This window comes from Ornithorhynchus anatinus, chromosome 15 (genome assembly GCF_004115215.2).
Source record: "Ornithorhynchus anatinus isolate Pmale09 chromosome 15, mOrnAna1.pri.v4, whole genome shotgun sequence".
NCBI classification, from domain to species: Eukaryota; Metazoa; Chordata; class Mammalia; order Monotremata; family Ornithorhynchidae; genus Ornithorhynchus; species Ornithorhynchus anatinus.
In genome coordinates this window covers 22,804,058-22,832,051 of record NC_041742.1, presented here as the reverse complement: position 1 = coordinate 22,832,051, position 27,994 = coordinate 22,804,058, and the positions used below count along the sequence as shown (strand labels likewise).

Sequence of the window (27,994 nt, the reverse complement as noted above, 5' to 3'; positions counted from 1 at the left end):
ACTGTGCGGAAGGAGGCGATGGTAAACCACTTCCGTATTTTTACCAAGAAAACTCCATGGATACACTACCAAAACGATGGCAGGTGGAGGTGGGGCGTTCTGGGAGAGATGTGTCCTTGGTGTCACTCTAGGTCGGAGACGACTCGACAGCATAAGACCAGACATGAGCCCCACGTGCGACAGGGACTGTGTCCAACTTCGCTTGAATCCGCCCCGGCACTTATTACAGTGTGGCACACAGTAAGTACTTAAATATCATTATTATTATTAGGGACTTAAGTAGAAAATTTCCTTTACCATCTCCTCACATAGGGGGAAGCAGCGTGGCTCAGTGGAAAGAGCCTGGGCTTCGGAGTCAGAGACTCCCAGCTCTGCCACTTGTCAGCTGTGTGACTGTGGGCAAGTCACTTCACTTCTCTGTGCCTCAATTACCTCATCTGTAAAATGGGGATTAACTGTGAGCCTCACGTGGGACAAACTGATTACTCTGTATCTACCCCAGCACTTAGAACAGTGCTCTGCACATAATAAGTGCTTAACAAATACCAACATTATTATTATTATTATTATTACTGGTTTCACACTGACCATTAAAGATTGACAGTGCACCGACACAAAGAAACTTTTCTTCTATGGAATTTCTTATGCATTTTGTGTACGTCAAGCACTGTTCTAAGCAATGGGATAGATACAAGATAATCAAGTTGGGCACATTCCCAGCCCCACACAGAGCTCACAATTGAAGTCAGAGAGGGAAGGATTAAATCCCCATTTTATAGATGAAGTAACTGAGGTACTGAGAAGTCACCTATCTTCACGAGTCCCCAGAGCAATACTTCCCGACTCATTTCAATTTGCAGCTCTCTATGAATATTTATACATTATGTATTTTAAAACCACGGTCAAAGGCAAACAGAAAGCAGCAGCAGAACCCTGCATTGAAAAATTACACTGAAAATATGTACTTTGCACTTTAACTGTTACAAAATCCTTTTTAAAAGATAGAGATTAAATGGGAACCCTGTGCTGGGCATCCAAAAGAACGGTACGAGATTGTTTCATACTAACTGTTTTGAAGATGCAGATTTTCATTTCGAATCTCTTCAAGTTGTTGTTTAAGTAATTTATTTTGCATCTGAAACTCCAGTTTCTCCTCTTTTAAAAGTGGATAGTCAGTAGTCTCCCTTAGTTTTTCAGTTAGTAAGTGATTCTGCTTTGTCAACACCAAAACTTGGGCCTTAACAGAATCCAATTCCAGCTGAAGACAAATAAGCACGTTAGATAATAGGTACCATAAAGTTGTGGCCGGGTATTTATCATAAACTTAGACAGTAGCTCCTCCTGATTAATAAGGTCATCTCAATATCAACAAGCATCAAAATGATCCGGGGCAAATCTGATAGTGTGAAGAAGGGAAAACTCATTCTTACCAAATGAGGAGGGAGAAATTACCCTTACCAGCCTCGGTTCCCTAGTTTCACCCTTTTAGGCTTAAATGGGTCCCGTCTGAATTTCGAGACCTGGATGAGAGTATTACCTGCTGATATATTTCAGAGAATGAGTTGCAGCAGAAGGAAAAGGATTTCTAATGAAAGACCTCAACTGAAGGATCCCACTGCCTTCAAGTTGAAATTTCACAGAAGAAAACCCCCCAACTGGCAAACATGGCACATGTATAATGAGCTATAATGCACTGGTCAGATCTCAAGATCACTTCAGGGGAACAAGACAAATACTCCACAATAATTTTACACCAGCGGTTTCTGGCTGACATGGGAGATAAGAGTGAGGAGGCATTGCTTTCTCTTTTATCTACACCCCAACTTAATCAAATACTGGGAAATTTGATCCGTTAGCTGAGTGAAGTTTTAAACTGTACTGGCATGGCCTAGTGGAAAGAACTCAGGCCCAGGAGTCAGGACCTGGATTCTAATCCCAGCTCCACCCTACCCTGTTGTGTGACCTGAATGTGTCTGCTCCTCAGTTGCCTCATCTGTAAAAGAAGGATTAAATACCCGTTCTCCCTTCCTGTGTGGGACAGAGACCGGTGTCTGATATTTTATTTCATTTTATCTACTTTCATGCTTAGTACAGTGTTTAGCCCATAGTAAGTGCTTAGAGAAGCAGCGTGGCCCAGTGGATGGACCACGGGCCTGGGGGTCAGAAGGACCTGGGTTCTAATCCCGGCTGCGCTACTTGTCTGCTGTGTGACCTTGGGCAAGTCACAACTTCTCTGTGCTTCAGATACCTCATCTGTAAAATGAGGATTAAGACTGTGAGTCCTATGCGAGATAGGGACTGTGTCCAACCTGACCAGCACGTATCTACCCCAGCGCTTAGAACAGTGCCTGCCACATTTTACACGCTTAACGCATACCATAAAAAAAAAGTGCTCAACAAATACTGCAGTTATTATTGGCAAACCTACAGGGCAGCAGGCCAGTGCATCCTGGCGAGCGTACCTCCTTCTGGCTTCAACTGCCACACTACTGTCCAGGCCAGTGGACTGCCCCCTTACACAACCCTTTATGACCTACTTTCACCTCATCCAATCTGACTCACTGATGCTCCGAAGCAACCCGGGGATCCACTGCCCTCTCATCACCGTCTGTTCAGGGACATTACGGAAGACCCGGATCGGTGGTACAGGCTTACAAGGGCAGCGATCCAAATGCACACTCGATCCGTCAGTCATTCAATGGTACTTACTATGTAATATGTGCACAGCACTGGACTAAGCACTTGGGGGAGTAGCACTCAGACCGTGAGCTCCCTGAGGGACAGAGACTCTATCTAATTCCCACCTGTGAAGTGGCTCCCCTAGCGACTCAGAACACAGTAAGGGCTTAATGTGATTAACATTATAATACAACAGAGTTGGCAGACAGGTTCACTGCCCTCAAGGAGTTTGGAGTCTAGAGGGAAGTGAGGGAAGGTGTAGCCGTGACTCAGATCAGGCTCCAAGAGGAAGCCGTAGCCAAAGTGCTGTCTTCCCAGGTTGACCCTGCTGGTTTAGAGAGTAGGATTCCGAACATGGCTGAGTTGGGTCAACCCCTTCTGGGGGTCTGATATATAACTACTCTCTTTTATGGTTCCCTTTTCCCTCCATCTCTTAGGAAAACTACAAAGAATTGCGGGTCTTCAAAATTTTCTCACTTCATTTTTAGCTTCAAAATTACCTTGAGCTCACTGGCATGAGCAATAGCTTGCCTGAGATCTTCCTTCTTGGAATTGAAAGCAAGAGTCTCCTCATGCAAATGCATGGCTCTTTCTAGAAGGAAGACAAAAAAACACCACATTCAGTGAAGTAAGCCATTTCTGAGTCAAGCCAGTGATTTCCCGCATCGCATCGGTTTTCTCTGTTTGACACTGCCAACGGGATGCTTAGAGAAAGTGGGAAAGTTGTCACCTTAGATTTAGAACTGGATCATGGTACCTTTTTCTAGAATCCCAGAAGGATTTTTTTTTGTCCATGAATTTATCTATACCTCCCTGAAACCTAGTGACATTTTTGGCCTGCCAGCTTTCAAACTGAGCCTTACTCATCCCAGATCTCCGATAAGACTGAGTTTCCAAATAGGGATTAAACCCAAGACCCAAATTGTGGCTTTCTGGTCATTTAGGTCTTTGAAAACTTCTCCTTCTCAGTTCTCCTATTCCCCTAAAATCCTTTTTGGGGCCCCCACACTCAATGAAAAGTTGGTACTTCTGATTGGATCCCTGGCTCTCTAGTCACAAGATCAAGAAAACCTAAGCTTTCAGCTCTCTCAGGAGACTAGAAAGTCAAGGATCTAGTGGTAAGAGAGGAGTTCCTGAAAACACTCAGACCTGAATCATTCCCTGCAGTCATTGTGGATTTTCTCAGTTCCTCCCCAGAAATTTCAAATTCTGATCAACAGCAATTTCCTGAAAGCAAACATGGCCTTTACGTTTAGACTAAATGCCTGAATATAAACTAGACAATATGCTATTTATACCAAGGATCAAACCTGTTGTTCCTCTGAGCCCTTGTATAAACTATCAGATGGAAAATGGCTTTGTCTATTTCATTTATCTACTGTATGGCTAGGTAACAGGGTAGGGGAGCAAGAGAGGAGAGGAGAGAAAGGAAAGAAAGAAGGAAAGAGGAAGAAAAGACGGAAAGGAAAGACGGGGAGGGGGACTGAGTGTAGGGCAGGTTAACACGTCCACATAGGAGACCAATCAGTCAGCATTCTCAACAAAAAATGTCACCAGTCACCCATGAAGACACTCATATCCATCACCCACAAGAAAGGAGGGGATTGTTACAGGGCCAATGACTGCAGATTATTCATTCATTCACTCAATAGTATTTATTGAGCCCTTACTATGTGCAGAGCACTGTACTAAGCGCTTGGAATGAACAATTTGGCAACAGATAGAGACACAATCCCTGCCCATTGACGAGTTTACAGTCTAATCGGTGGAGGTTAGCAACTGGGATCACAAATCAGGAATAGGACAAAGAGCAGATTCCTGCTGGAAGCAGTAGGTAATCTCATTCTTTCCCCTCCAGATGGAGGATCAAGAGTCAAGCGCTTAGTACAGTGCTCTGCCCACATTAAGCGTTCAGTAAATACCACTGAATGAATGAAAGAGTCGGCAGGAAGCTGAGAATCAGTCAGAGATATTTACTGTGACTATACTGTGTTCAGCACTCTACTAAGTGCTTGGAAAAGTACCATTAATAATGTTGGTATTTGTTAAGCGCTTACTATGTGCAAAGCACTGTTCTAAGCGCTGGAGGGATACAAGGTCATCAGGTTGTCCCACTTGGGGCTCACAGTTTTAATCCCCATTTTACAGATGAGGGAACTGAGGCACAGAGAAGTTAAGTGACTTGCCCAAAGTCACACAGCTGGCAAGCGGCAGAGCCGGGATTCGAACCCAAGACCTGTGACTCCCAAGCCCGGGCTCTTTCCACTGAGCCACGCTGCTTCTCTACCATAGAGTTGGTTGGTATGATCCTTGCCCACAAAGAATTTACCTTATAAAGAGAGAGACAGACATTAAAATATATGAGGGAGAGTACAAAAACTTATGAATATTTCATAGGTTCCACTCCCACTGCACAAAATCAGAATTAACCTGATCCCTGCCCAGAGGATTAAATAAATCTATTCAAATAACCAAAGTACTTTGGAGCAGAATAAAAAGGTCACCTTTATTCTTTCTCTCTTCTTCAGTAATCCTATTAGATCTGATCGTATACTCCTCTTTCAGTTCAAGTTGATATCTGAAAAAAAAAACACACACCCCACAAATGTAACCACTTTTATCATTTCTCTACGTAAGAGGGCATTAGATCTCAGATAACAGCATGACAGCATTTGTCTGAGGTCCGTGAAATGCCCCAAGGCTGGTATTAAGAGCATTTGGGGTGTTGGATTTATTGCTGGCTACCTGGATCTTGAAAGATTCCAGAACAGGAAAGACGCACTCGCCCGTAGTTCTCTGCCTACAAGATGGTCTTCATTATACGATGTGTGTATGTGGGGTGACAAGGAAGGGGGAGGAGAATGATGCATGTTTAACCCACTTCCCTCCTCCCACTACCCAGTAACTGCCAAAGGCTGTGGACCACAGTGACTGGCCTTGCAATCAGGTATCGCTGGGGAAATCCCAAATTGCCACCATTTCAAAAACTTTTAAAATACTTCATCTGCATGAATGCTAGATGTCACTGCTCACACTGCAATCTTTCGCTCTTCAAATGATTGCCCCAGTCTATTTTCTTTGATGCCCAAAGTACTGAAAGCCATTTCAATCCATTGACCAAATATAGGAAGAGGTCAAAAAGACTGAAGTTATGAGTCCTGTCAAAAACCAAAGGCTCTACCTAGTTCCTCAAACTCCACTTCATTTGATGTGGACAAACTGATTTCCTTATGTGAAATTATGAAAAACAGAAATTACTTCAGGAGTTCATTTTTGAGCTTTTGCTCATACGTGTCCTCAATGTTCTTTACACTCAGCTCCCGTCGCCGAAGGGCATCATCCACACTTTTATTTTTCTCTTCTTGCAGTCTTTGGGCCCTGAAATAATGAAAAATGCAAGAAATACATAAGAAAAATAATGCTTTTTTTCATTTTATATGAAAAAGTTAAGGCGAGCGAAAAAGTGAGAATTTAAGCTTGAGAATATAACTATATAATTATTCATTTTTGCCCACCAGGCAGTCCATCCTGGCAATAGGAAAGGGAAAACTGGTTTAATGATGCTGCCCAGCCTAGCACACGTAGAAGATCACTTGGTCCCACCAACTGGAAGACAGAAGGAACGCAGAAGATGGGAAAGCAGCTCCAACTTAGCCCCGTTTATGTCTGAGTCAAGCCATGAGGAATACTGGCAGGTGAGTTGTGCTCTTTTAATCTAGTTGCTGCCTCAGAGGCAGTCGGTGTCTCTGTGGGCTGAGGGTCCTCCCCTTCGAAGAGGGCCAACCAGAAGCTGGGGCCATGACGGGACTCTGGGCCAGCCTGAGGTTCAGTGGGGAACGGGTTCTCTGGACCCCCATCTGGTCCCAGTCTCGAACCAGGAACGTGATATCTGCCGTGCCCTGATCATTTTCCTCGGATGGCCTTTTATTCCTGTGTGCACCCATCTCCCTGGCCTCCTTTGTATGCATTTGCACCAACTGTGAGTCCACCTCCTGGCCACAAACGTGTATTTGTCTCCATTTCCCTAGTCCCATGTGTGGGACGTGTCCTGCTCCTGTTCTTTTTTCCTCAGCTCCGATAATCTTGGAGCGCCACCTAAAATATACATCTGTACTTTTATATACGTGGAAGGGAAATGTTGTTACCTCTGATGTCAGTTCTGACAAGGTTCAACAGAGACAAATTGCTTTTGCTACAGAAGTTACTCAGGAGCCCACCACTCTGGAAGATAGGGGCAGGGAAAAGCCGTCACTGTCTCCCTTCCTCTCCCTGAAGGTACGGCAACAGGTAGGATCTTTTCTCTTACCTTTACTATGCCTCCCATGGACTACAGAAGTCTAGTTAGAGAGGAGAGAGGGGCTGATATAGGGGAAGAGAGAGAAAAGGTGGGGGAAGAATGAGAGAGAGAGGAGCGGGGATAGAGGGAGGATTGAATGGGAGGGGGGAAAAAATTAAAGGGTAGAAAAACATTGAGGAAAAATGAGGAAAGAAAGGAGGGAAGCTAAGGAAAATGAAAAGAAAACCCTTGGAAGGGTATTAAGAAAGAAGATTCCATTTGACATTATGAGAATTATATTTAAAATCTATTCCAGCCTCATGAAACAAAAAAAACCCTGAAAAACACTCATACCAATAATTACAAAGCAGGCTAATTATTAGAATAGAAGGATTAAATTAACTACGTTATCCCTGCACGTGAAGAATTAGGCCTGCAGCCTTGAACCACTTCACAGTGAAAAGTAGTGTAAAACAGAAGTTATTTTCAGAGTTTCAGGCAACATAAAATTTAAAGCTTTTTCTTATTAAGCGCCCTCTCGTGGCAAATCTGCAGATATTATAAATGATAAATTGCTCTTCTGCAAATTAAAAAGCCCAGTGAAGTTGCTGATGATACAGCCAACTCTCAAATATCTGGGGGCAACTTATCTGTACCCCATGCTTCTCCTTTCCCCTCCTTCTCTCTGCTGTTGACCATAACTGCTGGTCTTTTATAAGACTTGTACCAGGGAGGGACCAGAAAAGATAAATTCAAAAACTCATCTTGCTATTTAATATCAGTTCTGGTAAAAATTAAAAAAAAGAAAAGAATATTTTGAGGGGAAAGAGTTGGAAGCTACTGAATAAAATTACTTTTTTAAATATCCATACTTCTGTATTATCCCTGTGACTCAAAACCCTGAAATCTGTACCCATGCTTCTCCTTTCCCCTCCTTCTCTCTGCTGTTGACCATAACTGCTGGTCTTTTATAAGACTTGTACCAGGGAGGGGCCAGAAAAGATAAATTCAAAAACTCATCTTGCTATTTAATATCAGTTCTGGTAAAAATTAAAAAAAAGAAAAGAATATTTTGAGGGGAAAAAGTTGGAAGCTACTGAATAAAATTACTTTTTTAAATATCCATACTTCTGTATTATCCCTGTGACTCAAAACCCTGAAAGAATTCAAAACAAAATCCAAGTGTTTAGTGTTCTCTGCACACAGTAAATTGCTTAATAAATAGATTGATTTTAAACATGAATTTGAGCCGAAAAGGACTAATCTTCCCCTCCCACCCAACTCCTCACCTTCCTTCTCTACTTTTGAGAAATGAAAACGGGCTTGAAAAGGAGGAAAAATATTTGATGGATTTAATCGTTTTAGGGGAATTTCATTTTAACTGGGTTTGTACATCTCAGTTAAATTAGAAGTTGAATGAAAATTTCATCTAGTTATTTTTTAACTACACTCAGTTCTGCCATAGGGTCTGTTTTAACTTGTGGATTTGGCTAAAACACTGCTAGGGTAACGGTCTTCTGACAACGTGACTCTTTGAGGATGTCCGTCCTCAAATCCGACAGACAGTTACGCTCTGCCGCCTCTTCAAATCCTCGTTGAAGGCACATCTCCTCCAGGAAGCCTTCCCTGACTAAACCCCACTTTCCTCTTCTCCCACTCCCTTCTGCATTGCCCTGTGGAAACTGCTAAATATACAGATTCACACTGAATTGAACTGTTCTTCGCATGTAAAATACCTAATATTCTTCTATAGGCCACGAGAAACAAGTCTGCCCCGAGTCACAAGATTAACCTGTACTAAATTTTAAAATGTTTAAGTTTAAAAATATATAATGCACAACTCACATTAAATTTATAAATATGGTTTTTCATATAGTGCTGGAGAACTCTTATTAGATGGTTTATAAAGCTTGAAATAATTATACTGTTCAGTTCTGAGTCCTAATATTCTAAGCAGAAATCCCTTTTTTGTTCTTTTAACTGGTACCAGAAAAAAGAATAAAATACATCTTGCATGATAACTCTTAAAAGATATATAAAACACCTCATCATTAATAAAAACATTTTTACATTCTCAGTCACTTGAAAAATCTCACAAGTAATATTTCTGAATTCCCAAAATGCAGTGATTCATACTCATTACTCACAATTCAAAAGCTTCGATTCTTTGCTTCAGTTCTGCTTCTCTGCCTCTAACTATTTCAATATCTTTCAGAAGATCCTGCCTTTGTGCATAAACTTCTTTCGCTTCAATCTGCATGAGAAAAAGTGCATTCTCGTCAATTTGACATGAATCAGAGTGGGACAGATTATTTCCAAGACTCAGAATATATATAACCGGCAACTTTTCAAAAACTGTAAGTTTACAAATTGTTGTGTCAAAGAGACCTCATTCCAAATATCTGGACTCTGTTTCCCTGGGATGAGCTTGATAGAAATTGTTTGTACAACCTGAACAGTCAGTCTTTCCTACCAGCGGTTTTACTGAACTATCTGAACTGCACAGCAGTTGGTCCCATCAATCAATAATATTTATTAAGTGCTTACTATGTGCAGAGCACTGTGCTAGTACAAAACAACAGAATTATCAACAGGTTCCCTGCACACAGACATTCATTCATTCAGTAGTATTTATTGAGCGCTTACTATGTGCAGAGCACTGTACTAAGCACTTGGAATGTACAAATCAGCAACAGATCGAGACAGTCCCTGCCCATTGACGGGTTCACAGTCTAATCGGGGGAGACGGACAGACAAAAACAAGAGCAATAAATAGAATGAAGGGGATGAACATCTCATTAAAACAATAGCAATAAATAGAATCAAGGTGCTGTACATCTCATTAACAAAATAAATAGGGTGACAGGGTAATAAGTGAGCTTACATTCTAGGAGGGGGGCTTAAATTTATTCCCTTTGCCTTATCTTGATGTTTCTTTTGTTCAAGGGAGTCTTACAATCGGTTAGGAAACCCACAAAAGAACTGTTTACTCACAACATTTTTTCGATTGACACAAGATTACTCTCTATGTTGCAGAGTAAACAACGTACAAAATATCTTCCCTTCTATACTAGGCCTCAAGATCTAAACATACATAATGGCACAGATTAAATACAAGATCCTCGTAAGAACATGCAACCTAATTTTTAAACTTCATTTTTACAAGTCATTTATTTTAACCTGGGAGCAATCTCAAAGAGTTTTCAAGAGCCTTCCAAAAGCATGGAAAGTATTTAGTCAGTGTGGGGAAACCTTCGTTTGGATCATCACTCCTCCTAAGCTGAACTACACCCAGATTGGCCTCCAGGCTTTAGGATCAAGCCAGATGGCTCCATGACAAACTTTCTATTACGACAATAATAATAATAATAATAATGTTGGTATTTGTTAAGCGCTTACTATGTGGAGACCACTGTTCTAAGCGCTGGGCGAGATACAGGCTAATCACGTTGTCCCACGTGAGGCTCACAGTCTTAATCCCCATTTTACAGATGAGGGAACTGAGGCACAGAGAAGCTAAGTGACTTGCCCAGAGTCAGACAGCTGACAAGTGGCAGAGCCGGAATTTGAACCCATGATATCTGACTCTTTCCACTGAGCCACGCTGACAAGGCTTTTTGAGTCTCCTCTGAGTATACTATTAGGAACTGCACAAAATGTGTTGCATTTTCTGTTTTCTTCATTCCACCGGGACAATGGAAGTTGTACTGAATACGTCACTTGCTCCCTGGACCAGGCTTTCCTCTCCTGCCCCAAACTGGGGCCAAGCCTGACTCTCCAACATTGAGTTTTACCTCGTTTTTCACTCTGTTTGCTAGACTGTTCTTTTGCTCTGTGGATCTATCCTGTCCCAAATGGATCTGAGGGCACCTGGGGGCCCGGAATTGGGTCTCGCTGACTTTCTTGAAACCAACCCGGGACTGACAACAGTGCTTTAAACACGGTAATCATTAAATATCAGGAATAATAATGACCCAAGTGGGATTTCAGTAAGTGACCTTGAAGCTCAAAAAGTATCTAAGAGCTCATATATTTTGGCTAATAATTCAATTATTTCATCTGCTTTAAAATTTCAACATCACCTCTTGATGTTTTTGAAGTCTTTCAATAGCATTCTTTTCCCGAGACAGTAGGGCTTCTGATTTTGCTTGGTGTGTCTTCTCGAATTCGTGACGCAATTGGGATATTTCTTTCTGAGACCTCCTCTTTTCTTCCATTCTAATTTTAGCTATTTCAACTTCTTTAAAATGATTCAACTGTCATATACAAAATTAAATTTTTAATATATATTGCACTAAAACACCCTAGGAACATTAACAAGTCCTTTTTCAGTGGTTAGATTTCATATTTTTTTAGAACACTCTTCAGGTATTTTACTTTTCAAGAGGCCACTATACAGGAAACTGCCAATTATATTAACAATGGGTAATTATGATCAACTGAACAGAAATTATTTCACAGGACAGGTTCAAAATGTCAATTAAAACTTCTGGATACTTTAGAGTCAAACATAGGCAAAAACATTTCTTATTTTTACTGAACACCAAGACCTGACCTTTTGAGACATTTCTGTTTGAAGTTGCTCTTCTATTCCTTTCTTGTATTCAGCGAGCTTTGCTTCCAAAGATTCTGCTTTATGACGCTGGGGATAAATATCTGCAAATTGTTCATCAATGAGCTGGAGCTTCTCAGCTATGAAGAAAGGTTATATCATCATCCTACAAACATCTTCTGGATACACCCCTTCCTCTCCACCCAAACAGCTACCATCTGAACAAGCTCCGGTAAGATTAATAATAATAATGGTAGTATTTGTTAAGTTCCTATGTGGAAAGCACTGGAATAGATATAAGATCATTAAAGCAGACACAGTCCCTGTCTCATTTGGGGCTCACAATCTAAATAGGAGGGAGTGGGATGAAATGACATTCAAGTGGGATGGTTGTAAAGTAGTATATTTAAGAACAAAAAGTGAATTGCACCAATAGAAAAATAACTGCTGACTAAAGAATGATGAAAAAATAATAGTAATTGGAGTCCCCTAGAGCCGAATATGACTAAATAAGGATTTTTCTGAATAAAAATTCATAATTCAGGGAGCAACTATGAAATCAAGTTAAATCAAACTATAAAATCAAGCTTTTTCTTCTTAAAATTTCAGTAAAAGTCAGGTTTAAATTTCAAAAATTTAAAACCTTTCAGATTCTATCTTTTATTTACATGGTATACACAGAACAAGATTTGCACAGCACATTTTTTGATAACATCATTCCTTTCTGGTATAGGCATATAATGCAAATGAGCATTTGATCCATCACAGCTACCTGTTGGAACTCTTGGCAATACATAACTTGTATTTAGGATACTGGACTCCCAGTGCCAGTCCAAAATTTAACAGTATCCAAATCTGGATCTTGAAATTGCAAAACCTTGCATTAAGGAAAACACACAGAAGCCTTCACCATGTCACCAGCTCAGGAACAGGGGCAAACATTTTTCACCAAAATCAATTTTGTGCTGTCATCAAAAAAGCGTGCATTGTCAGATGAATGTTCCCTAATTCCTTACCTGCGTTTTAGCCCCAATTCATGGTGAAAACACATTTTGGCAATCGTGGATATATAAATCACTTAAAAAATTACCTATAGTGCTATCATCAACGTTTTTGATCTTGGAAATACAATAATGAAATTTATTCCCACGGGGAGCTATACTTTCATTCATTCATTCATTCAAAAGTATTTATTGAGCGCTTACTATGTGCAGAGCACTGTACTAAGCGCTTGGAATGAACAAGTCGGCAACAGATAGAGACAGTCCCTGCCGTTTGACGGGCTTACAGCTGCTTCACAGAACGTTCCTAAAGCTCTGTGTATCCACACTGCTAGTCATGCCTAAAGATAGAAAGCTGGATTAAACACCCTCTTGAGATTCCTTCCAGAGCTGGGATCTTATAGAAACCATATCCATTCAAATTGTGCAGAGTCCCCTTAGGTCAGGAGGTCAACACAATCAGGGTGAATTAAAATGCAAATCTTTAAGCTCTTCCAGGCAGGGAACTTATCTGCTAATTCTGTTGTATTGTTCCCTCCCAAGCACCTAGTACAGTGCTCTGCCCACAGTAAGCACTCAATATATACCGTTGATTTTTTGATTGATTCCTCTCTCAGGAAGATCTCATTTCCCCACAGCCATCTGAAAAAGGCACCTTCACAAACGCTAGCTTACATAGAGAAGCAGCGTGGCTCAGTGGAAAGAGCCCGGGCTTGGGAGTCAGAGTTCATGGGTTCGAAGCCCGGCTCTGCCACTTGTCAGCTGTGTGACTGTGGGCGAGTCACTTCACTTCTCTGGGCCTCAGTTCCCTCATCTGTAAAATGGGGATCAACTGTGAGTCTCACGTGGGACAACCTGATTTCCCCTGTATCTACCCCAGCGCTTAGAACAGTGCTCTGCGCATAGTAAGCGCTTAACAAATACCAACATTATTATAAAGGGAAATCCTACCAAGAGATTCCCCATAAAGTGAGGTTGCGTTTGTTTGGGTCCCAGTACTGCAACTTTCCTTGGACAGGTGGTATTCGGCCAACTCCATTAAAATCTGCATGAGAAACCCTGAAAGATACAACGTACATATTATTATAACCATTATCAAGAATTAAAACCTCTTTGGTACACAAAAAGAAAAACATTTTCAGATAATTTGCACTGGTTCCACAGCATAGAGGATGGTGCTTACTGACCCCTCCTCATATCTTCATGAACAGAACTGGAATTTTAAACTGCCCTGGGTTCACAGTGAACCTCCAGGACTTCTTTTGGGTGTGGTCTTTGAAAACCTGCAGGACTTCTTTTGGGCGTGGTCTTTGAAAATCAAACGTGGTCATGCCCCGGTTATCCAAGGCGCATCTAGTTGGTAGTCGAATCATTAATGTAGGATCCTGGACTCCCAGTGCCAATCCAAAATTTAACAATACCCAAATCTAGATATTGAAGTTGCAAAACCTCATATTAAGGAAAACATAAGGAAGTCTTCACCAAGTCATCAGGAGATGCCGGGGAGCAAACTTTTTTTCGCCAAAACCGACTTTGTGCTGTGATCAAAGTCCTGATCCTGATCACTCTCGGTCCCTTCCAGTCCAACTCTTTGGTTTCCCGGGAAGCAACAATAGGTACAACAGACAAGAACCTTACGGCAGGGATATCTGCTGAGTGCGACTCATTTCTCTGTTGCTAACCAACTCGCCCGCCCCTGCTTTCTGTTACAACCTCCTGTAAGGAAACTCTCTGGCATCATGGAGGCAGCAAAAAGGGAGCTGAGATCAAGTGATAAGATCAGCAGTATAGGGGTGACTACGGAGTACAAAATCTGGCTATGGAGTACAAAATCGAGACAGACCTTAAATTAGGAATATTTACCGGACAGTCATTTAAGTGGGCATTCAAATCCTAGTCGTTACAGCAGCCGTGACCCTGGCTTTTAGGGGCCCAAGTAAGGGTTTTGACCTTCATGGGCCCTGAGTCACCATTAGAGAAACCTAGACGTGTTGTTCAAAATCCCAAGCACTGGAAATATCTACGTCTTAAAACTGGAGAGGAAGTTTACCACTTTAAAAAGGGTCTGTCTCTGAAGTTTCACTGGGCACAATTCCCAGGACTCAATCCCGCTGTTCTGTGAATAAGTGGAGGGGTTTTTTGGTCTATATGATCCAAAAAAAACCACACCAAAAATTCTTTCTAGAATCAGGATTTAAAGCACAGTGGCATTCAAAGCTATTCTCCCCGACTCCAGGGTCGCACGCAAAGGCTCTTGCCCTTAAAGAACAAGACCAGAAGTAACAGTAAGAGGCGTCCTTGTCGGGCCCGCTTTGTTCCCAAGCCTTCCGAGGTGCCGGGAGCTTTAGGACAGGGAGAGGAAAACAGTTTGGGTGCAAGACGGGAGGGGAGGTGGAGAGATGTTAGTGAGATCCCTTGCCGAGGTGCTCAGAGGCTGCAAAGTTGGTCAGCCTGGAGAGGAGGCTAGGAGCCAGAGGCAAACATGTGAGCGTGAACGGTGGATTCATGTTTCATGGTCCACGGCAGGACGGCTCGAGAGCAAGTCACCCCGTCATCTTGCCTGCAGGAACGGAAGCTGGGAAGAAGGCCTTCTTCCCAAAGTTGGGAAAACGGACAGTTTATCGCAGTAATATGGAGCAAAGCACCATTCATAACATAATCTCAGCCCACAGCACTTATCCTTTTAATAATAGTTTTGGCATTTGTTAAGCGCTTGCTGTGTGCAGAGCACTGTTCTAAGCGCTGGGGTAGATACAGGGTCATCAGGTCGTCCCACGTGAGGCTCACAGTTAATCCCCATTTTACAGATGAGGTAACTGAGGCACAGAGAAGTTAAGTGACCTGCCACTTACCTATCTGGAATTTATTTCAATGAATGTTTCCCCCGGTAGCCTATCACCTCCTTTAATAATAATAATGTTGGTATTTGTTAAGCGCTTCCTATGTGCAGAGCACTGTTCTAAGCGCTGGGGGAGACACAGGGGAATCAGGTTGTCCCACGAGAGGCTCCCAGTCTTCATCCCCATTTTACAGATGAGGGAACTGAGGCCCAGAGAAGTGAAGTGACTTGCCCACAGTCACACAGCTGACAGGTGGCAGAGCCGGGATTCGAACCCATGACCTCTGACTCCCAAGCCCGGGCTCTTTCCACTGAGTCACGCTGCTTTAGACAGGCAAGTTCTCCACAACTACTGTACTGGACTCTTCCAAGTGCTTAGTACAATGCTCTACGTGCCATAAGCGCTCAATCAACTCATAACGTTTTAATCTGTTCACGCCTGAACTGTTCAATTTAATACGTCTTGTTCTTGAATTTTTCCTGTCTGCCCTATTAGTAAGTTTTTAACCTTCTTGTGCAGTGGTACCAAAAAGATATCGAAAAACCTAAAACTTGGGAAAAAAGCTATAAGCTCTTCAGAACCACTGAAAATACGAACTGTGTAAAACAGAATAAATGCTCAGTGGATTGTTCATAAAAAATGAAAACAGGGATTCAGATCATCAGAAAAAAACAACAACAAACCAGCAAATCTGGTACCTTAATGCTTCCAGAAAAGGAATCATGCAGACATCATGCTTGCAAGCGTTAAGGGAAGAGGGGAGACCTACCTTTGTGGTTCTCTTTTTGAACACCCGAAGTCTGAAAAGAGAAAGAAATTTTGCATCATTCAATAATTCAAACTTGAGGGGTAAGCGAATTAAGACTTTTAAAATCTAAAACAACTATACCAGTGATTTGTAGAGACTGGATTTGGGGTTGATTTTAATCAACTGCAGAAGATCTTGCATAGTGAATACCTTTAAGAACAACCATTGGAAAACAAATTACAATTTTACAGTATTTGAGTCCAATTAGGAAAAAAAAAAAAGATTTTAACTGCATATACGATGCTAATGAACCACTGTCAAGTTGAAAACCTTTCATTCAGTATTAAACAGAAAGATGTAGACTTGACCAAGGCCAAAGTTTAAATGGGCGTAACTTTTCCCTAATAATGGTGCTTACAGTTGTCCAATATTTTTTCAAGAGATCAACTATGAAAAATGGTGAGCAAATAGATGAACCCTAGAAAAATAGTATTCATATGTAAAAGTGGTATAGATAGAAATTTCTGAAGGCAATTTTACGGTTTCTACTTAGTTCTTATTTTCACAAAATACCAATAAATAGCATGTTTATTGGTATTAGGTAGGGATACAAATAACAGGAGAGCTGTCCATTAAATGACCTTGAACTATCAATCATACGAACTCCTATGACCGCAACTCAGTGGAAAGAGCCCGGGCTTGGGAGTTAGAGGTCATGGGTTCGAATGCCGGCTCTGCCACTTGTCAGCTGGGTGACTGTGGGCAAGTCATTTAACTTCTCTGGGCCTCAGTGACCTCATCTGTAAAATGGGGATGAAGCCTGTGAGCCCCATGTGGGACAACCCGATGACCCTGTATCTACCCCAGAGCTTAGAACAGTGCTCTGCACATAGTAAGCGTTTAACAGATACCAACATTATTATTATTATTACCTGAGGTACCTGGAGGTGATTGGATAAAAAAAAAATCTTGAATAAACAAAACTGTGCTACAGATAGCCCAAAGTTCAGGTATCTGCACCAAACTAATTTGGTGTTCTGATCGAATCAGTTCAGATGAGCAACTTTCTATTATTCCCTCATCTAAATTAGATCACTCCGTAAGACATCTCTCGGGGTTGACGGAAGGGTGAGGCGAGGAATGAAGCAGCCCTGTTTTAGGGACAAGCGGCTAAATCAGCTTACCTTTTCCTTCTCCAAACCACTCTCAGGGAAGAAAACCGACAGGGAATATTCATAGCCGCATCTGCGGAGGTGATCTGCCACCAAGCTGTTGGAGGCTCCGATTAGCAGTGAGCTCCCTTCGACTGGAATGGACTTGGGTTGAAGCTCTCCATTTAAAACAGGATGCATCAATTCATGTATCAGCTGGTTTCGGAGCTGGGTCTAGGTCAAAAGAGACTGGCCTAAGAAAAGGCGTAGGAAAAAGGGTTTTCTTTGGAAAGAAATACTTCATTTTAAGTAGGCTAAGTTAGCTCCGCTCTCTCCGTGCAACACGTGCACCCTCCTGAAAGAAGAGGGAACAGACCTTCCCTCTGTCTCATGCCTGCACGTAGTAAGCGCTTAACAGATGCCAACATTATTATTTTTATTATTATACCATCACCATAATCATTAGAGGCACCTATTGGGCCCCAATCATTCATTCATTAGTATTTATTGAGCGCTTACTATGTGCAGAGCACTTGGAATGTCCAATTCGGCAACAGATAGAGACAATCCCTGCCCAATGACGGGCTCACAGTCTCATCGATCCTGAGCAAAGCACAAAAGAGATTTGATAGGTGAAGAAAATGCCAAGGTCCCTGGCCTCAGGCTGTTCAGAAAGGAAAGATAATAATAATAATAATAATAATGTTAGTATTTGTTAAGCGCTTACTATGTGCCAAGCCCTGTTCTAAGCGCTGGGGTAGATACAGGGTCATCAGGTTGTCCCACGTGAGGCTCACGGTTTTAATCCCCATTTTACAGATGAGGGAACTGAGGCACCGAGAAGTTAAGTGACTTGCCCAAAGTCACACAGCTGACGGAGCCGGGATTAGAACCCATGACCTCTGAGTCCTAAGCCCGTGCTCTTTCCCCGGAGCCACGCTGCTTCTCCAGAGGTAAAGATAAACAACGCTGCGGAAAAACTCAACACGTCAGAATTTTCAAACGGCTCAAAAGAGTGCAAAACAAAAATGAATAAGCTTTTTCCATATCCCGAGACTCCTTGCTATTCGGCGAGTCCTCTTGCTGGAGGGAAATACCGGAAAACTCTCTATTGGCTCTATTTATTTTAGAGCACCCATAAATTCTATCATTGTTTTTTTATCTGGGACCGCGTATGATTGTTTGCATCTTTTCTGTGGCTTCCACTAATCATTATTCTATGATTATTTCCTTCCGCGGTGGGGCTCTCCCCGGGGGGGGTCCGCCATGACCTACTCTCGCGGTAAAAGATTGAAAATGGGGGGATTTGGGTGCTGGATCCAGGGCAGCGGCAAAGTAGAGTATTCCGATATACTGGAAGCTCGTTGTGGGGAGGGAACGTGTCTCTTTATTGTTGGATTGTGCTCTCCCGAGCGCTCAGGACAGTGCCCGGCACACAGCACGGGCTCGATAAATACGGCCGAAGGAATGTCCGTGGATAGCCGAAGCAGTTGACAGCTGTCAAAAGTTAAAAGCTCCCCCCCGAAGCTAGGAATCTGCGTTAAAGCTTTCACCCACGGTGTACCCCCAAATCACATACGACCCCCACGAACGGAACCGCATTTATAATATTCCAATTCCTCCCTTCTACAGTACCAATTTAAAAGGCCGATTTTTTGCGTCGTTTTTAAAACACGGTGGTACGTGTTATATCTCTACTTACGCTATAATAATAATAATAATAATAATAATGTTGGCATTTGTTAAGCGCTTACTATGTGCCGAGCACCGTTCTGAGCGCTGGGGGAGATACAGGGTCATCGGGTTGTCCCACGTGAGGCTCGCAGTTAATCCCCATTTTACAGATGAGGGAACTGAGGCACAGAGAAGTGACTTGCCCACCGTCACCCAGCTGACAGGTGGCAGAGCGGGGATTCGAACCCCTGACCTCTGGCTCCCAAGCCCGGGCTCTTTCCACTGAGCCACGCTGCTTCTCAACGGACAGAGCCCGGGCTTGGGAGCCAGAGGTCCTGGGCTCGAATCCCCGCTCTGCCACTCGTCAGCTGACGGTGGGCAAGTCACTTTTCTCACTTCCCTCATCTGTAAAATGGGGCTTTAACTGTGAGCCTCAAGTGGGACAAGCTGATGACCCTGTATCTCCCCCAGCGCTTACGACAGTGCTCTGCACATAGTAAGCGCTTAACCAATTCCAACATTATCATTATCAGTACCGGCCATCTTGCACCACAGTGCTTGGGCCACAGTCAGAGCCCGAGAGATACCACCATTATTATTATTAATTACTATTATCACGCTCATTGCGGTGAACGGATGTTTCGGCAGAGGTACCTTGAGGGTGTCCAAAATACCGCGATCCTTAAAAGTCCGGTAAAGCCTTTTGCGCAGCTCATCCGGAGACATGGCTTCCGATTCCGAGGACATCGTCGCCTGAAACGGGAGACGCGGCGGTTAATGAAAAACCGTGGGCGAGTCACTTCTCTGGGCCTCAGTGACCTCATCTGTAAAATGGGGGTTAACCGCGAGCCCCATGTGGGACAACCTGATGAGCCCGGGTCTCCCCCAGCGCTCAGAACAGTGCTCTGCACAGAGTTAGGCGCCTAACGAATACCCACATCATTAAAAGCCATCACGCTACCGCCAGGATTTCATTCAGTAGTATTTACTGAGCGCTTACTGGGTGCGGAGCACTGTGCTAAAAGAAGCAGCGGGGCTCAGTGGCAAGAGCCCGGGCTTGGGCGTCGGAGCTCGTGGGTTCGAATCCCGGCTCTGCCCCTTGCCAGCTGGGTGACGGTGGGCAAGTCACTTCCCTGCTCTGGGCCTCAGTGACCGCATCTGTAAAACGGGGATGAAGACGGTGAGCCCCACGTGGGACAATGTGATGACCCCGTATCTCCCCCAGCGCTTAGAACAGTGCTCGGCACACAGTCAGCGCTTAACAAATACCAACATTAGTATTATTTTTTACAAATTGGCCAGAGTCCCCGCCCGTTGACGGGCTTTCACAACCAACTCCCCGACCCGCGGGGGCCGAGGCGTTTCCCAGGTCTTGGAGGGGTCACGGCGGCTCCTCGCCACAGCAGCAACGGTTCCACCCATCACTTGGCGCTTCGCGGGGGCCCGGGGGGCAGAAGGTTGTGGGTTCTAATCGCCGCTCCACCCCCCGAACTTGTCTGTGCCTTCAGTTGCCTCATCTGGAAAATGCGGATTTTGACGGTGATGGGTTCTAATCGCCGCTCCGCCACCTCTCTGCTGTGTGACCTTGGATAAGTCGCTTGTCTGTGCCTTCAGTTACCTCATCTGGAAAATGGGGATATTGACTTTGATGGGTTCTAATCGCCGCTCCGCGACCTTGGGTAAGTCACCGAACTTGTCTGTGCCTTCAGTTACCTCATCTGGAAAATGGGGATATTGACTTTGATGGGTTCTAATCGCCGCTCCGTGACCTTGGGAAAGTCACCGAACTTGTCTGTGCCTTCAGTTACCTCATCTGGAAAATGGGGATTTTGCCTGTGATGGGTTCTAATCGCCGCTCCGCCACCTTGGGTAAGTCACCGAACTTGTCTGTGCCTTCAGTTACCTCATCTGGAAAATGGGGATTTTGACTGTGATGGGTTCTAATCGCCGCTTCGCCACCTCTCTGCTGTGTGACCTTGGGTAAGTCACCGAACTTGTCTGTGCCTTCAGTTGTCTCATCTGGAAAATGGGGATTTTGCCTGTGATGGGTTCTAATCGCCGCTCCGCCACCTTGGGTAAGTCACCGAACCTGTCTGTGCCTTCAGTTACCTCATCTGGAAAATGGGGATATTGACTTTGATGGGTTCTAATCGCCGCTCCGTGACCTCGGGAAAGTCACTTAACTTGTCTGTGCCTTCAGTTACCTCATCTGGAAAATGGGGATTTTGACTGTGATGGGTTCTAATCGCCGCTTCGCCACCTCTCTGCTGTGTGACCTTGGGTAAGTCACCGAACTTGTCTGTGCCTTCAGTTGCCTCATCTGGAAAATGGGGATTTTGCCTGTGATGGGTTCTAATCGCCGCTCCGCCACCTTGGGTAAGTCACCGAACTTGTCTGTGCCTTCAGTTACCTCATCTGGAAAATGGGGATATTGACTTTGATGGGTTCTAATCGCCGCTCCGTGACCTCGGGTAAGTCACCGAACTTGTCTGTGCCTTCAGTTACCGCATCTGGAAAATGGGGATATTGACTTTGATGGGTTCTAATCGCCGCTCCGTGACCTCGGGAAAGTCACTTAACTTGTCTGTGCCTTCAGTTACCTCATCTGGAAAATGGGGATTTTGACTGTGATGGGTTCTAGTCGCCGCTCCGCCACCTTGGGAAAGTCACCGAACTTGTCTGTGCCTTCAGTTACCTCATCTGGAAAATGGGGATTTTGACTGTGATGGGTTCTAAACGCCGCTCCGCCACCTCTCTGCGGTGTGACCTTGGATAAGTCGCCGAACTTGTCTGTGCCTTCAGTTACCTCATCGGGAAAATGGGGATTTTGACTGTGAGCCCCCGCCTGGGACAACCCGATGGACCTTGTATCTACCCCAGCGCTTAGACGAGTGCTTGGCACATGGTAAGCGCTTAACAAATAGCATTAGCATTATCTGGGCCTCAGTTCCCTCATCTGTAAAATGGGGATTGAAAGTGTGAGCCCCATCTGGGACGGAGACTGTGTCCAAACCGATTTGCTTGTATCCACCCCGGAGCTTAGTAAGCACTTAAATACCACAATTGCTATTGTTATATTAATAATAATAATAATAATAATAATAACGTTGGTATTTGTTAAGCGCTTACTATGTGCAGAGCACTGTTTTAAGCGCTGGGGTAGATCCAGGGTCATCAGGTTGTCCCACGTGAGGCTCACAATCTTCATCCCCATTTTACAGATGAGGCCACTGAGGCACAGAGAAGCGAAGTGAACCACAGCCTCGAAAAATCAGGCCCAGCATGGCCTAGTGACAAGAGCCCGGGCTTGGGAGTCAGAGGTGGTGGGTTCTAATTCTGACTCCAAGCTCGGCCAGTTGTCAGCTGTGAGACTTTGGGCAAGTCACTTAACTTCTCGGTGCCTCAGTTACCTCATCTGTAAAATGGGGGTGAAGACTGCGAGCCCCACGTGGGACAACCTGATTCCCGTGTCTACCCCGGCGCTTCGAACAGTGCTCGGCGCAAAGTAAGCGCTTAACAAATACCAACATTATTATTACTTGTAGGCTGCGTGACCTTGGGCAAGTCACTTCACTTCTCTGAGAAGCAGCGTGGCTCAGTGGCAAGAGCCCGGGCTGGGGAGTCAGAGCTCATGGGTTCGAATCCCGGCTCCGCCACCTGTCAGCTGTGTGACCGTGGGCACGTCACTTCACTTCTCTGGGCCTCAGTGACCTCATCTGTCAAATGGGGATCAACTGCGAGCCCCCCGCGGGACAACCTGATTACCAGGTATCTACCCCAGCGCTTAGAACAATGCTTGGCACATAGTAAGCGCTTAACACATGCCATTATTATTGTTATTCTGTGCCTCAGTTACTCCATCTGTAATATGGGGATGGAGACTACGAGGCCTACGTGGGACAACCTGATGACCTTCTATCTTCCCCAGCGCTTAGAACAGTGCTCGGCACATAGTAAGCGCTTAACACATACCATTATTATTATTATTCCGTGCCTCAGTTACTCCATCTGTAATATGGGGATGGAGACTATGAGTCCTACGTGGCACAACCTCATGACCTTCTATCTTCCCCAGCACTTGGCACATAGTAAGCGCTTAACACATACCATTATTGTTGTTACTCTGTGCCTCAGTTACTCCATCTGTAATATGGGGATGGAGACTATGAGCCCTACGTGGGACAACCTGATGACCTTCTATCTTCCCCAGCGCTTAGAACAGTGCTCGGCCCATAGTAAGCGCTTAACATATGCCATTATTATTATTCTGTGCCTCAGTTACTCCATCTGTAATATGGGGATGGAGACTATGAGCCCTACGTGGGACACCCTGATTGCCTTCTAATAATGTTGGTATTTGTTAAGCGCTTACTATGGGCAGAGCGCCGTTCTAAGCGCTGGGGTAGACACAGGGGAATCAGGTTGTCCCACGTGGGGCTCCCAGTCTTAATCCCCATTTTACAGCTGAGGTCACTGAGGCCCAGTGAAGTGACTTGCCCACAGTCACCCAGCCGACAGGTGGCAGAGCTGGGATTCGAACCCATGACCTCTGACTCCAAAGCCCTTGCTCTTTCCACTGAGGCTCGCTGCTTCTATCTACCCCAGTGCTTAGAACAGTGTTTGGCACATGGCGCTTAACAGATAGCATCATCATCATTATTATTATTATTATTAATGACAAGAGCAGGGGCTTCGGAGTCGGAGGTTGAGGGTCCTAATCCCGGGCTCCGCCCCTTGTCTGCTGTGTGACCTCGGGCGAGTCTCTGGGCCTCAGTTCCCTCCTCTGTAAAATGGGGGTTAAGACCGTGAGCCCCCTGTGGGGCTGCGGGGGGCGGGGGACGGTGTCCAACCCCATTTGCTTGGATCCGCCCTAGCGTGCTATGTAATAAAGATAATAATAATAATAATAATGTTGGTATTTGTTAAGCGCTTACTATGGGCCGAGCCCTGTTCTAAGCGCTGCGGGAGACCCAGGGGAATCAGGTTGTCCCACGTGGGGCTCCCAGTCTTCATCCCCATTTTACAGCTGAGGTCACTGAGGCCCCGAGAAGTTAAGCACTTACTATGTGCCACGCATTGTTAATTAATGTTGGTATTTGTTAAGCGCTTACTACGTGCACTGTTCTAAGCGCTGGGGGAGATACCGGGTCATCAGGTGGTCCCCCGTGGGGCTCCCAGTCTTCATCCCCATTTTACAGATGAGGGAACTGAGGCCCAGAGAAGTCACTTGCCCACAGTCACCCAGCTGACTAGGGGCAGCGCCGGGATTCGAACCCATGACCTCTTGACTCCCAAGCCCCGGCTCTTTCTGCCGCTTCTCTTAATAATAATGATGGTGGTATTTGTTCAGCGCCTACTATGTGCGAAGCACTGTTCCAAGCGCTGGGGGAGATTCGGGGTCATCAGGTGGTCCCCCCCTGGGGCTCCCAGTCTTCAGCCCCATTTTCCAGATGGGGTCACTGAGGTCCAGAGAATAATAAAATAATAATCACGATGGCATGTGCTGAACGCTTACTATGTGCAAAGCACTGTGCTACGCCCTGGGATGGATACAAGGTGATGTGACGGTCCCCCGTGGGGCTCCCGCTTTTCATCCCCATTTCACAGATGAGGTCACTGAGGCCCAAAGAAGAAGAAGAAGAAGAATGATGATGGCATGTGTTGAGTGCTATGCGCGAAGCACTGTGCTAAGCGCTGGGGAGGACACAAGGCGGAGGCGGCCCCCCCCCCCCCCCCCCCGTGGGGCTCCCGGTCTTCAGCCCCATTTCACAGATGAGGTCACTGAGGCCCGGAGAATCATCAAATCATCAGGGTGATGGCGTGTGTTGAGCGCTTACTATGTGCAAAGCACTGGGCTCCGCCCTGGGATAGATAGAAGGTCATCATGTTGTCCCCCCGTGGGGCACCCGGTCTTCACCCCCATTATCCAGATGGGGTCACTGAGGCCCAGAGAATAACGTAATAGTGATGGCATGTGTTGAACGCTATGTGCACAACACTGTCCTAAGCGCTGGGAGAGATAGAAGGCGATGAGGCGGTCGCCCGTGGGGCTCCCAGTTTTCAGCCCCATTTTCCAGATGGGGGTCACTGAGGCCCAGAGAATCATCAAATCATCAGGACGATGGCGGGTGTTGAGCGCTTACTATGTGTACAGCACTGTGCGAGGCGCTGGGAGAGATAGAAGGCGATGAGGCGGTCCCCCGTGGGGCTCCCAGGCTTCATCCCCATTTTCCAGATGGGGTCACTGAGGCCCTGAGAATAATCAAATAGTAATCATGATGGCATGTGTTGAGCGCTTACTATGTGCAAAGCACTGTGCTAAACGCTGGGATAGATAGAAGGCGATGAGGCGGTCCCCCGTGGGGCTCCCAGTTTTCATCCCCATTTTCCAGATGGGGTCACTGAGGCCCAAAGAATAATAATATAATAATAATAATAATGATGGCATGTGTTGAGCGCTGACTATGTGCACAACACTGTCCTAAGCGCTTGGCTCAGTGGAAAGAGCACGGGCTTTGGAGTCAGGGCTCATGAGTTCGAATCCCAGCTCTGCCACTGGTCGGCTGGGTGACTGTGGGCAAGTCACTTCACTTCTCTGTGCCTCAGTTCCCTCATCTGTAAAATGGGGATGAAGACTGTGAGCCCCACGAGGGACAACCTGATTCCCCTGTGTCTACCCCAGCGCTTAGAACAGTGCTCGGCACATAGTAAGCGCTTAACAAATACCAACATTATTATTATAGTTGCAGTGGTGGAATAGTCAGAGGTCATGGATTTTCATCCCGGCTTTGCCACTTGTCAGCTGTGCGACTTTGGGCAAGTCACTTCACTTCTCTGTGCCTCAGTTCCCTCATCTGTAAAATGGGGATTAAGACTGTGAGCCCCACGTGGGACAACCTGATTCCCCTCTGTCTACCCCAGCGCTTAGAACAGTGTAAGCGCTTAACAAATACCAACATTATTATTATTAAGCGCTGGGATAGAAGGTCATCATGTTGTTCCCCCGTGGGGCTCCCAGTCTTCATCCCCATTATCCAGATGGGGTCACTGAGGCCCAGAGAATAATAGTAATAATGATGGCATGTATTGAGCGCTTACTATGTGCACAACACTGTGCTAAGTGCTGGGAGAGATAGACGGTGATGAGGCGGTCCCCCGTGGGGCTCCCAGTCTTCATCCCCATTTTCCAGATGGGGTCACTGAGGTCCTGAGAATAATCAAATAGTAATCATGATGGCATGTGTTGAGTGCTTACTATGTGCTAAGCACTGTGCTAAGCGCTGGGATAGATAGAAGGCGATGAGGCGGTCCCCCGCGGGGCTCCCCATTTTAATCCCCATTTTCCAGATGGGGTCACTGAGGCCCAAAGAATAATAATATAATAAAAATGATGGCGTGTGTGGAGCGCTTACTATGTGCACAACATTGTGCTAAGCGCTGGGAGAGATAGAAGGCGATGAGGCGGTCGCCCGTGGGGGTTCCCCATTTTCACCCCCATTGCACAGATGAGGTCACTGAGGCCCAAAGAATAATAAAAATGATGGCGTGGGCGGAGCGCTTACTATGTGCACAACACTGTGCTAAGCGCTGGGAGAGATCGAAGGTGATGTGATGGTCCCCCGTGGGGCTCCCAATTTTCACCCCCATTTTCCAGATGAGGTCACTGAGGCCCAGAGAATAATCAAAATCATGATGGCGTGTGTGGAGCGCTTACTATGGGCACAACACTGTGCTAAGCCCTGGGAGAGATAGAAGGCGATGAGGCGGTCGCCCGTGGGGGTTCCCCATTTTCACCCCCATTGCACAGATGAGGTCACTGAGGCCCAAAGAATAATAATAAAAATGATGGCGTGGGCGGAGCGCTTACTATGTGCACAACACTGTGCCAGGCGCTGGGAGAGATAGGTGATGTGATGGTCCCCCGTGGGGCTCCCAATTTTCACCCCCATTGCACAGATGAGGTCACTGAGGCCCAAAGAATAATAATATAATAATAATGATGGCGTGTGCTGAGCGCTTACTATGGGCACAACACTGTGCTAAGCGCTGGGAGAGATCGAAGGTGATGTGATGGTCCCCCGTGGGGCTCCCAATTTTCACCCCCATTGCACAGATGAGGTCACTGAGGCCCAAAGAATAATAATATAATAATAATGATGGCGTGTGCTGAGCGCTTACTATGGGCACAACACTGGGCTAAGCGCTGGGAGAGATGGAAGGTCATCAGGTGGTGCCCCCGTGGGGCTCCCAGGCTTCATCCCCATTTCCCAGACGGGCTCACTGAGGCCCCGGGCAGTGACTCGCCCACGGTGGCCCAGCTGCCAAGGGGCGGGATTCGAACCCACGACCCCGGCCTCCCCCGCGGCTCCCTCCCCCGGCCCCTGAGGCCCGCCCACCGACGGACCGACGGACGGACGGACGATGAGGAGAGAAAAGATGGAGGCAGATCGGTACCTCGCGGCCCCGGCTTCACTTCCGCCCTCCTCGCGACCCTTCCGACGGCCGTTAAGCCCCCCGCGCGCAGGCGCACGTCGCCCCCCCCCCCAGTCTCGCGAGGGAAAGCCGGCCTGGTCTCGCGAGAGCGGTGGCCTTGCGGCCGGGTGACTGCAGTCTCCTTCTCTCCGCCCCCCATCCGGTCTCGCGAGAAAAAGCCGTCCTGTTCTCGCGAGAGCAATCGGGTGACGGACTTTCTCTCCCCCCATCTCGCGAGAAAAAGCCGCCCTGTTCTCGCGAGAGCAATCGGGTGACGGACTTTCTCCCCCCCCCCCCACAGCTCGCGAGAAAAAGCCGCCCTGTTCTCGCGAGAGCAATCGGGTGATGGACTTTCTCCCCCCCCCATCTCGCGAGAAAAAGCCGTCCTATTCTCGCGAGAGCAATCGGGTGACGGACTTTCTCCCCCTCCCCTCCCCATCTCGCGAGAAAAAGCCGTCCTATTCTCGCGAGAGCGGTCGGGTGACAGACTTTCTCCCCCTCCCCTCCACAGCTCGCGAGAAAAAGCCGTCCTATGCTCGCGAGAGCGGTCGGATGATAGAGACTTTCTCCCCCCCCCCCACATCTCGCGAGAAAAAGCCGC

General features: G+C 45.8%; 1 protein-coding gene and 1 long non-coding RNA gene across 6 annotated transcripts in view; one reads left to right on the top strand and one right to left on the bottom strand.

Moving 5' to 3' along the window:
* Window positions 1–27,434, bottom strand: part of OFD1 (OFD1 centriole and centriolar satellite protein) — a 46,667-nt gene extending 19,233 nt beyond the window's left edge. For 4 of the 5 annotated variants that reach the window (XR_486435.2, XM_007670410.3, XM_007670408.2 and 1 more), the window contains exons 1-13: window positions 27,376–27,434; window positions 19,576–19,674; window positions 17,281–17,481; window positions 16,238–16,306; window positions 16,118–16,148; window positions 13,460–13,567; window positions 11,511–11,647; window positions 11,038–11,211; window positions 9,103–9,209; window positions 5,938–6,057; window positions 5,184–5,257; window positions 3,180–3,271; window positions 1,069–1,258 (exon numbers count right to left, since the gene is read on the bottom strand). Coding sequence is in view for 4 of the 5 variants with exons in the window: in XM_007670410.3 (XP_007668600.2) it covers window positions 1,069–1,258; window positions 3,180–3,271; window positions 5,184–5,257; window positions 5,938–6,057; window positions 9,103–9,209; window positions 11,038–11,211; window positions 11,511–11,647; window positions 13,460–13,567; window positions 16,118–16,148; window positions 16,238–16,306; window positions 17,281–17,481; window positions 19,576–19,668 (1,396 nt within the window). In the remaining variant the exon portion in view is untranslated. Of the gene's footprint in view, window positions 1–1,068; window positions 1,259–3,179; window positions 3,272–5,183; window positions 5,258–5,937; window positions 6,058–9,102; window positions 9,210–11,037; window positions 11,212–11,510; window positions 11,648–13,459; window positions 13,568–16,117; window positions 16,149–16,237; window positions 16,307–17,280; window positions 17,502–19,575; window positions 19,675–27,375 lie in introns of those variants that run through there. The other variant, XM_029079775.1, reaches the window with a different exon arrangement.
* On the top strand, window positions 203–6,960 carry LOC114816969. The gene is made up of 3 exons (XR_003764786.1): window positions 203–240; window positions 6,198–6,374; window positions 6,878–6,960. It is a non-coding gene; the product is annotated as an uncharacterized LOC114816969 (long non-coding RNA).
* Window positions 27,435–27,994: the final 560 nt, after the last annotated feature.